Source organism: Sinocyclocheilus anshuiensis, unplaced genomic scaffold (genome assembly GCF_001515605.1).
Source record: "Sinocyclocheilus anshuiensis isolate Anshui unplaced genomic scaffold, SAMN03320099.WGS_v1.1 scaffold88, whole genome shotgun sequence".
Taxonomy (NCBI): Eukaryota; Metazoa; Chordata; class Actinopteri; order Cypriniformes; family Cyprinidae; genus Sinocyclocheilus; species Sinocyclocheilus anshuiensis.
This window is the reverse complement of record NW_015555728.1, coordinates 1,494,333-1,505,460: the sequence shown is the minus strand read 5'-3', so window position 1 is coordinate 1,505,460 and position 11,128 is coordinate 1,494,333. Positions and strand designations below refer to the sequence as shown.

At 37.6% G+C, this 11,128-nt stretch overlaps 1 protein-coding gene across 2 annotated transcripts in view; it reads right to left on the bottom strand.

Moving 5' to 3' along the window:
* Positions 1-260: 260 nt before the first annotated feature.
* The window catches only part of LOC107672777 (oxysterol-binding protein 2-like), a 101,067-nt gene continuing 90,199 nt past the window's right edge, over positions 261-11,128 (bottom strand). For both annotated transcript variants that reach the window (XM_016466126.1, XM_016466127.1), the window contains 11 exons: positions 7,277-7,475; positions 6,992-7,115; positions 6,216-6,282; positions 5,505-5,657; positions 4,509-4,754; positions 3,768-3,888; positions 3,436-3,539; positions 2,925-3,020; positions 2,533-2,717; positions 1,297-1,517; positions 261-1,094 (listed from right to left, as the gene is read on the bottom strand). In XM_016466126.1, coding sequence (XP_016321612.1) covers positions 952-1,094; positions 1,297-1,517; positions 2,533-2,717; positions 2,925-3,020; positions 3,436-3,539; positions 3,768-3,888; positions 4,509-4,754; positions 5,505-5,657; positions 6,216-6,282; positions 6,992-7,115; positions 7,277-7,475 — 1,659 coding nt within the window. In that variant the 3' untranslated portion in view covers positions 261-951. The remainder of the gene's footprint in view (positions 1,095-1,296; positions 1,518-2,532; positions 2,718-2,924; positions 3,021-3,435; positions 3,540-3,767; positions 3,889-4,508; positions 4,755-5,504; positions 5,658-6,215; positions 6,283-6,991; positions 7,116-7,276; positions 7,476-11,128) is intronic.

Sequence of the window (11,128 nt, the reverse complement as noted above, 5' to 3'; positions counted from 1 at the left end):
GTGGTTGTGTACACACACTGCCAACACATTTCAGTTCAAACAACTTGTAAAAGTGCATGTAGCATTATATTACCCCTTTAACTTCCATTAGTTGTGCAAAGTGGGCGGAGCCAGGGAGAAAGTCTTCAGCTGTGTGTCCAATAAAAGAGCCTGATTGTGCTTCTGTAATTCTCTGGGATATACAAATACAAGAACTTCCTTTGCCCAAATATGGTATTGTTGTTGATAGGAATTAAATGGAGCCAGGGAGAAAGTCTTCAGCTGTGTGTCCAATAAAAGAGCCTGATTGTGCTGTAATTCTCTGGGATATACAAATACAAGAACTTCCTTTGCCCAAATATGGTATTGTTGTTGATAGGAATTAAACTAAAAGTAGTACACAAGCTGAACAATCTGATAATTCACAGAAATGTTGCAGCTGCATTGTGTCGAGTTGAGTCTCTGCTTCATATGTGTTTGTTCATGTGCTGTCCAAGCCAGCATTGGACGGGGAGGAGCGTCTTTGATATGATCTCTTTATAAATAAGACTCAGTCCAGTGTACTTCACTGTAAGAGATGCTGGGAAGAGAGGAAAGTGCATTTATGATGGGGTTGTACTGAATAAAAAGAACCTGATTTGCTTTGGAAGATAAACTGGGGCGGCACTTGGCTAGAAGAGTTCAACTGCGCATTTCTCCCACACACTTGTCTTTGAAGTGAACTTCGGAGAGCACATTTTCCCATTCTCCCATTTTAGTTGTCTGTTTGAGAGTCAGGCAAAGATATATGTCATTGGGCTGCAAACACCCACACACACACACACACACACACACTCTCTAAGAGATTAAACAGCGCAGGTGTTCATAACCTGTCTCCACTACTTCTGCAGTCCCAAGGCCCTGATTAGTCCATGTAGAGGGTTTATTCCTCTTTTGTCTTTATCTGCAGAGTTAGTCAATTGTTTTGTGTGTTCAGAAGATATCGGGACACATACTCCATTCTTGTCTTTCTTTGGCCTCCCAGTAACCCCCCTTATAAACGTAGATAGTCTCTCCCGTCATTTCATCTGTCCTCTGGTGGAACCACAGCGGCCTGTAACCCTCGAAGTTCTGTCCTGTAACACAAAACAACAATAAAATCACCAGGAGAACAGTTTTAAGATCCGTCTACCGGGATTGTTCTGACTAAACTGTGGCACAAAAGTGGAATTTACATTTTCATGGTTTTCATTCACAAAAAACCTATACCAACCAAATGTCACAGAATACCAAAATGTCACAGAAGACAATCTTGTGTGACCTTGGACTTCCCCTCACCTTCGTCTATGGCCTTGCTGGCCTCAGCTTCTCTCCTCCTCCTTGTGGCTCTCTGTTTTTCCTCCAGCCTTTGTTTCTCTACGTTGGCCTCGTCCCAGCATCCCGCTTCCATCAGCTGCTGGTCTGGCCTCAGCCTGCTGTCTGTCCAACACACACCCTCCTCTTCCTCATTCAGGGTCAAAGCCAGAGAGGAGAAATAGTACATGTTCTCAGCATTCTCTCTGAGAGATAGAGAGAAGAAGAGGAAAAATGCACAAAAAATATGAGAATCTAACATTATAATTTGTTGAGATTAAGTTGGTAAGTAGGAAGTGAAGAAGGTAGTTAGTTCTGCAGGTAGGCAGTTTTGGTCTGTCAGTAGATATGTTGTTTAGACTGTAAGAAGTTTGGCAGATATGTAGTTAAATATATACCAACATCCTAGCAAACTAATTACCCTACCCTAGCAATACCATACCATTTTGGATGCTTTTAGATCCAAAATGCTTGGCTTGGTCTCATGAGACCAGAATATGGATTCCCAGAAGTCTATGTTTTGTAACTATGGGCCTTGGAAAAGGCTAAATTAGTTTATTGTGCTTTGGCTACAGTAGGAAGTTACATTTCACTTCTCTACATGGCATCTTACTTAGTGAGATGAAAGAGTCACTCTTTTCATAGCTTTTGCCAGCTCTGAGACCACTTAAAGGGGATGTACTCATTTATGCTGAATACTGTAGTTCTTCAGATAGTATGGCAGGTAAGTCTAAGGTAATGCCTTAGTTCAGTAGTTGGTTTGGTAGGTAAGTAGGTAGTCAGGAAGGTAATTTTGCAAGTAGGTAGTTTAGTCTGTAGGTGGTTTGACAGGCTAAGTAAAGTAGCTACCAATGTAACTACAAAATGAACTAACTACCTACTGAACAAACTACCTTTAGACTTAGTTTGGTATGTATTTAGTCTGGTTTGTAGGCAGGTAACTCTGCCTATAGGGAGTTAGTCTGGTAGGAAGATTCAGTCGTTTTGGTCATTCGTTTAGTTGATACGTAGGGTCAGTCAGTCTGTAGGTAATGTGGCATGCGGTTTGGTTGGTCAGTAGGCAGGTGATAAGTTAATTTGATTGGTAGGTAGTGTGGTAGTTATGTCAGTAGTTCACTTAGTATATGGAAGTAGGCCTGTACTTTATTGATTTTTATGTGGGAAATTGAGTTGCATTAAAAGTTAGACATTAATACCAGACATCAATGGTGTGTGTCTTACGGTAGAGGGTATTTCTTCCACAGCAGTTTGGGTGTGAGCGTCTGATAGACAGTCTTCTGTTTGCCCTCAGAGCTGCTGCTTCCTCTGCTACTCTGCACAATCTTGGCACTCTCCATCTTGTCGTCCCATGTACCTGACAGGATGTAGTGGGCCTGGCCGTCACTGTCCTTCACCACCCCTGTGACCTTACAGTGGAAGAACAAGGAGAACAAGGGTAACAAGCTCTGGGGTTGAACTACAGAAGCATGAAGAGACAGAAAGAGGGCAGAGGAGGATAGAAAGATGGACAAACATTCATAAAGGGGTCTCATCTGCTGTCAGTATAACTCACACATGAATCACAGTGGGAAGGACAGGAAAAAGGACAGGGACAATTTAAGTCTAAAACATACCTTTCGTGGGACTTCTCTTGAAAAGTAGCTGTATGGAGAAAACTTGAGCTGACAGGTCTCTTTGGTCCTGTGGTTGACTATATCAATATCTCCTGACTGAAACAAAGAAAATATCAGATGAAAAGAGAGAACTACCTACTATTAAATCAGTGGTTCTCAAAATCTGCGGGGTCACGGAGGTATGATGTGTTTTTCTTCAATAAAGTCATATTTGATATTGAACAGAAAAAATGTCTTAAGCCAAAAGAGTGATTTTTTTTCAGGTAAAACTTAACTACTGCTAATACAGTTGACTGCATTTGCCCAACTATTTTTTCTAATTTTTAGTCTTTATTTTTTCAGAAGAGGACATCAAAATTGAGTAAAACTAGGTCCTACAAACAATATATTCTACAAGCATGGACCTACAAGCAATATATTCCCCTTGACATTTCTAGGCTTTGAATATTTGACAAACTACTGAAAGAAAACACTGGTAATCATAGAAATGTAATAATGTCAGAAGTTCAACCTGATCAATCCACAGTTTGCCCACAATGATGTTGTGCACGGTGGAGGTGACTTTACGCCACACATAGTGGTTTCCACTCGCATGAAACTGTAGGTGGATTGCACCTGGTCAGACAGACAGAAAGACATCTTTCTAATATGGCATACAAATAATGTTAAGTCAAGAGAGAAACAGAATGAATCCTCTGTGTGACAATAAAATAAATCAGCATAAACATTGTTTATGGATTTTGTGCTACTTCATGAAAAAACCTTTTGTATATATATGTGTACATTTGTTTGTATGAAGAACAGTGAAATCGTGAGACAGTCAAGAGAGGAGAGGAGACTCACCCAGAGGCATGATGGAGAGGTATTTGCCACGGAACTTGCTAGCAATGGTAATTTCCTGCCACAGGGTCCAGCCTCGCTGTGACATCACATGATGAGCGGCTGCCGGTGGATGATGACTGACCTGAGAGATATAGGCAGAGTGCGGAATATAAAATACACCACTAGGGGGTGCTGTCTCTTTATTCATTCAGACGTGTGGACTTTCTATGTGTGATTCTGGTATTCACAGTCACCTTCAACCATCATAACCCTCCAACCACTCAACCTTGTATGAGAAGCATTTACAGTGATGGTTGAAGGTGACTGAAAATCAGTGATGTGACACTGTGTTATAATAAATTACTTAACTTCTCATTTCTTTCCTTGTTTCTAAATTCCTAATTTATATTCTGCTTTCAATGCTAACTGAACTCAGCAGCAAAACGGTTTCTTGAGCACCAAATCAGCATATTAGAATGATTTCTGAAGCATCATGTGACATTGAAGACTGGAGTAAATTCAGCTTTGCCATCACAGGAATGTAAAAAATACAAATAAAAATACTGTTAAATTTTTTTACTGTTTTTACATAATTTTTGATCAAATAAACATAGTTGAGTATAAGAGACTTCTTTCAAAAACATAAAAGAAATCTTATAGAGTGTCCTGTGCTAGCTGAACAACTGCTACTGAGGTGAATGTGAACGCTAACGGATAGCTTTCCTCATATATTACAGACCTTTTGACTCTTTTAACACTGACCTGTTCACAGAGGGAACGGTAGCCGAATTCTTCCAGGCGGTCCAGTTCATAGGTCTCTCCCAGGAGAGGGTTGAAGGGCTTGGCTGTCCGGTGCACTGTGGTGGAGTATGAGGAGACAGAGAAGGCTGCGACCAGACACATCTGCTCCAGAGAGTTCTCACAACGCGCCGCCTTATCCAGCAGCTCATGGTACTCCAAATCTTCCATCAAGCGCTGCAGCATGGACAGGGGCTCGTTGAAGTTCACCTGGACACACAGAGAGAGGAAGAGACCTTGGCTGTGTCCCAATTCTTCTACTACATATTGTTGAGTATGTGGAGATACTACAATTGTCTTGTGACCACAGACCCATTTTACAAGTTTGTTTTGGAATGAAAAGGTTAGCATCTGGCTAAATTTATTACATTAAAATACATTCTGTAGTAACTTTACTTATAGATTGCTATTTTTAAAGCTGGAACAGATTTAGCTTCGTATTCTTTGCCTTTTTTTCCAAACTTAAGTTAAAAGAGGACTGTCACCAACTTCAATAGAGCAAAGGGCTGTGAACAATATTAGCTAAAAAAAAAAATACATACACTATAGAGTTCAAAGGTTTGCGGTCGGTAAGATATTTTAATATGTTTTTAAAAGAAGTCTCTTATACTCACCAAGACTGCATTTATTTGATCAGTAAAACTGTAATATTGTGAAATAGTGGTGCTGCTAAATATTTTTGTAAGAACCATGATACATTTGTTCAAAAGACCAGCATTTATTTAAAATAATAATCTTTGTAAAATTCAAAATGTCTTTACTGTCATTTTTGATCAATTTATTGCATTTATTGCTGAATAAAAAATATTCTTTAAAAAAAATTCTCACAGACCCCAAACTTTTGAACCGTAGTGTATATGCAAATAATATATAATCTGGGCACTTTTTGCTTAGTGTTCTCTGTTCACTGATTCTAATCTTGCATTTAGGACCATTTTCTCAATATCTGATATCACTTACAGGCATTGGGATCTTAGAGAGCTCTTTGCCAATGCAATTCTTCATGATGCTCCACAGATTGAGCGAATAGTTGGGCTTCTCTGGGATTTGGGTCCGCCTCTTTCTGTGAGGCTGCAGCTCTTTCCCTGAAAAATCATTACTGCTCACAGAACACTAAAAAAGACAGAGACGAGTGTTTGTATTAAAAAAACATCTGAAATTTATGAAATGTGTTTGTGCTGAAAGGCATTATTTGAAGGGCCTGAGTGCCCTTGAGGAACGTAACACGTAAACATTGACAGCTGACTGATGCTCCATCTGTCTCAGAAAGTGAGTCACCAAGAGAAAGATGAAACGAGGGTAGCAGATATCAGTTAATTAAGAGTTGGTTAATTGAGATAAACAACAGCTGTGAGAGTCTGTGATGAACAGACTGCCCGAGGAAACATTCACAGTCACACTGAGTCTACTGGATCCTTATGCCACATGAAATACAATGGGGTCCAAAAGTCTGGCCACTAATGAAAATGCTTCTATTTCACATTAGTTCAATAATAAAAAAAATCTTTTCGTTACAAATATGAAGCGAATTTTAGACCCTTGTAACAACTGAATTTTAGTATTTCACAATGCCTTTTAAATTAGATTCTGAATCTGAGATTTTCATTGTTGTCTTTTGGATCCTAGTGTATATGACCTTTGTTTTCAGCTCTTGTTTCATGTCACACTCACATTGTCTTCCTGGTTCCAGTTACTGGGCTGTCCTCCGCTAGCACCATTGAGATTACTCTGAGAACGCCTGTACAGACAAGAAAGAAAGAGAGAGAGACAGTAAGAGGATGAGATCCTACATAATTTAGGTACCATTTTCTTGCATTTGGCTTCTCTTATTAAATAAATAAATGGCAAGCGTTATCCTCCACTTATTCACAATGGTAATGAATGAATAGTGAATGCTTGAATATATCCACACAAAAACATACAATACATTTCAAAGAAAAGCATAGTAATTTTTAGGGCTATTCAATCTTAAATAATTATGTAATAGTTATAAAATAATTATTTCAGACATAATTATTCATAACTGCACATTTTACCAAAATAGTGTTAAAACATTTGTAATTCTCACCTCATGGTCATAATTTTGATTGGAATACATCACATTCGGATGGGTGGTCAACATACGGTTGAGTTCAAATATTTAAATGCAACCAAAGCTCAAATTTGACCCAAAAATGATGCATATTCATATGGTCAAAAACTCCATGCAGCTCCCACACTACTTTCCATTGGAACTTTCAGTCTGTTGTTCATCAAAGGTAGTGGAAAGTGACTTAAGAAATGTTTTGAATTAGCCTAATTTTTAATAAAATGACTGCATTTAATTTTTTAACAACTATTTTTTGAACTCTCGTCAAAAAATGAAAATTCTGTCATAATGCGTTTACCCTAATGTTGTTGAAAAACCTGTGACTTTCATTTTTGGGTTAAATGGTGATGAAGCTGACCTGTGTTGAGAGGGGTCCGTGGCAGTCACTGTTATAAAAGCAGGCGAGTCTTCCATGGCATCAAAATACTCTGTATCCTCATCTTCACCACTCGCTTCCTCTTTCCTGGGCCTTTCACTCACTCCTGTACACAAATACAGGCACAACAGTACCATTACATCAGTCATGGTGGTTTACCATGCTATCAACACATGTCATGTCTCATAACTGAGCTCATTCAGTTCTGTAATATTCATTTATGAATGATCAGGATGCTGTAGGGGTGGTGGGGCTCCAGTGTCTCACCCGTGTCGGTGGTGGGCGTATTGGGCGTGTTGACAGCGTGTGTGGGGGCCTCTCTGCAGGCTCGTTCCAGGCTGTTGTGCTGCTCAGCTAGCTGCTCGATGGTCTCCTCTAGGTGGGTGCGCTGCTCTCGCTCATGCTGAAGTACTCGCTGCCATCTGCGGCTGTGGCTCTCTGCCAGGTCCAAGAAATCTCGGCACGCCTGCGCAGCAAGATACAAAACAGGGACTAAACATCAACACAAACACAGAAGCTTCAGGGGGGCTTGATTCTGCTCCTAAAGGTCAATCTCTGTGCAGAGTTTTGATTCAACCACATAGCTGAAACAGTAGAGCATGGTGTTAGGATTCCTAACACATGTCATGGGTTTGATTCCCTTGGAATGCATGAACTGATATCATATACCTTGAATGCAATATAAGTCGCATTGGATAAAAGTGCCAAATGCTTAAATGCAAATGTTTTAAACCCTAATCAGACAAATCTGATCGAGATAATCATTTAACCCTTAAAGCCCTAAAGCATTATTGGGGCACATGACTCGCCTGTACTCCTCTTTGTTTTTCAAAGCTATTGTAGCAGTCAGCATCAAGGGCCATAGACCTATATCATTATAAATAGGAGAACTTGAAGTGTCAGATTAGCTAATTTAAAGACTCGGTTTAACATTTGTTTTCTCTAGGAATGGATGAATTTGCTGGAATTTTAAGAAAATGCAAGCAACTATTTATTTATTTTATTTTTTTGTGAACTCAAACAGAAAATCCTGAAGTTTGGATTTTCTTTTTCTTCAGAAAGTTATACTTGGATGTTATACATTTCCAAATGAAATTTGGTCTATATCTAACATTCCCTAAGCAAGTTATTGCCATTTATTACAATATTATTCTAGCTGTTTTTCAGTGAAAAACAGTAAATATTTTATTTACTGATAATATAGATATGTCCAAAAAAAGAGTATACTGAGTGCAACTGAACTAAACAGAAAATCCTGAAGTTTGGATTTTCTTTTTCTTCAGAAAGTTATACTTGGATGTTATACATTTCCAAATGAAATTTGGTCTATATCTAACATTCCCTAAGCAAGTTATTGCCATTTATTACAATATTATTCTAGCTGTTTTTCAGTGAAAAACAGTAAATATTTTATTTATAAAATATATGTAAAGATATGTCCAAAAAAAGAGTATACTGAGTGCAACTGAACTAATAGTGCAAATGATCTTCACAAACTATATAAGAATTATTTACATAATATTACACCCAAAAGGATTGCTCCCTTGGCTCCTCCTCACTGGACCACGTATCTGTGTCGGAATCGATTCTACCGGGATATCGCCTAAATTCCAATGCTTTATCCGATATGTAGCGCTGTTTCATCCTTGTTTTCGGTTTGTGTTATGCCAAAGTGCTCTGTCATGTGTTCTGCTGTGCTGTGTCAGAGTGCTTCTCATGAAAATCTGTTATTTTGTGTTTGTTTCCATGCATGCAAATACGCATAACTCACACCTACTTTCACTTTGCACTTGAAGATAAAAAGGAGAGGAAAAAAAACGTTCACTTTGCGTTTGTTGAAATTTCCAAAGAAGCCCATAAGCTACGTTTATTGGTTGGGTAGATGGTCCGTGTACGTTTTGTGTGTGTGTGTGTTTTCATTAAGAGTAGGCCTAATATTGAATCAATCTTAAGCATTCGTTTTTTTTTCAAGAATAGGAAAGACCTAACATTAAAGATCAAAACAAGCGCTACATGTGAGAATGCGAGATTTGTTGCTGCTGAGGTAGACCTCGTTATTGCATTCCAAATAGGAGATGAAATGATCAAAACGTACACGGACCGTAGATGACAGTTTGAACCAATCTGGGCACGGGGGTGGGACTAAGCATCAACAATAGTTCCTGTTTGCCTCAGAGGAACAAACCACATAGGTTTCTTTGAGGAATCAGTGCTGATCAAAACTTGATGACGTAACCGCGTTCACTACAGAGCCTCTGAATGTGAATCCTCTTCATGAGACATTTTTTAAAGCATACTAAGTAAATTAGTGGTTCAAAAGTTATTAAACAATTAAGAACAATATTTATTTTTAGCCGCAGTGATTTACAGAAACACATTTTCAAATACAACTGAACCAAATAATCCTCTAAAATCTTTGATTTTTTAAATTAAAATATTTTAAATGTTAGAAAAAATTTAATCTAAAACAAGATTTACAACAAAAAATGACATACATATATATTTATAATTTCTTGTTGTAAAACTTTGTTTTAAATGACGTTTCTACAGTACATATATACAGGTGCATCTCAATAAATTAGAATGTCATGGAAAAGTCCATTTATTTCAGTAATTCAACTCAAATTGTGAAACTCGTGTATTAAATAAATTCAATGCACACAGACTGAAGTAGCTTAAGTCTTTGCTGAGTTTCACAATTTGAGTTGAATTACTGAAATAAATGAACTTTTCCACGACATTCTAATTTATTGAGATGCACCTCATAAATGCACACACACAATTTTTATATACTGACAATTATTTTATTGTACTTAAATATTTTAAAGGATGATGTGATTCATGATGTGTGGGATTTATACCTAGACATAGTATATATTAGTCATTTTAAAAATATTTTAATTTAATATGCTGTATATAGGGGTAAATACCATATTTTTAATGTGAAAATATATTACCATAAGCTATAAATATATTTAAAAATACTATCGATTTCAGAGGTGTACAGCAAATGCTGCTTCCACATCCTCATCCTCTCTCTGTTTTCCCTCACTATCTCTATCACGATAATCCCGGTTCCCAATTCTCTAGGGATCTTATCTGTCCTCCTGCCGTAAGCACCATGCACAGATTCACCTGTTTCCTCATTACTGCTCTGGTCTCCCTCATAAAAATGGTCCCCACAGGAAGAGATCATGGAAATACCTTCCTCTCTCTGTCTTCCTCTTTCTCTACCTTTCTTTTAGTTTTGTCTTTTGTTTATTGTTCTAATCGAAATGTCTGTGAAATGCTTCACAACATCTAAGAAATTATATGTGACATGACTATGACAGAAATGTTGAAAAGATCAGATGAAATTGATCATGGGTTGTAGCTCTAGTGATAAACTCAAAGCAGAAGTGAAAGTGTAAATCTGATGGACAGTGCACGTTCAGAAACACGCAAACATACAGACTGTCTATAAGCTGAGTCATGCTTTTTTTTAGTTGAGTCTCGGACTAGCACTATTGAGTAATACAAGCATCTAAGAGAGGTTACTCTTGGTCAATAACACAGACACAAAACAGTCACATGATTGCACCCACAGGAAAATGTTATTGCTCAGAGGTTGCTCTTTCAAACCTCGGCAGACTTATTTGAATTCACAGTTATGGTTTGGATGTAAAAAAAATTTCAGCAGAACTAAATGTCTCCATTTGCTCTGTATTTAATCTTGTTATCGAGGAGAAATAAGGGAGATTTTAAAAAAGGTTTTTCCTTTCTATAGTCAAGTAACTTTTATTTATATAGAGCTTTATACAATACAGATCACTTTGAAGCAGCTTTACAGTAATAAACAGTAGAAACAAGCTCAATGCTGCAAAATAAATTCAGTTCTAATTCAGAAGACAATACAGTGTCATTATTCATCTCAATTTAATAAGTCCGTGTTCTCATTCAATAGTTTTATATAAGAACTGAAACATGAAAACCTAGCAATTTTTTCTCCTACATATAGTGAAATGTATGACAAATAGCATGTTTCTTTCTCATTATTAAAAATACAGGTGCATCTCAATAAATTAGAATGTCATGGAAAAGTTCATTTATTTCAGTAATTCAACTCAAATTGTGAAACTC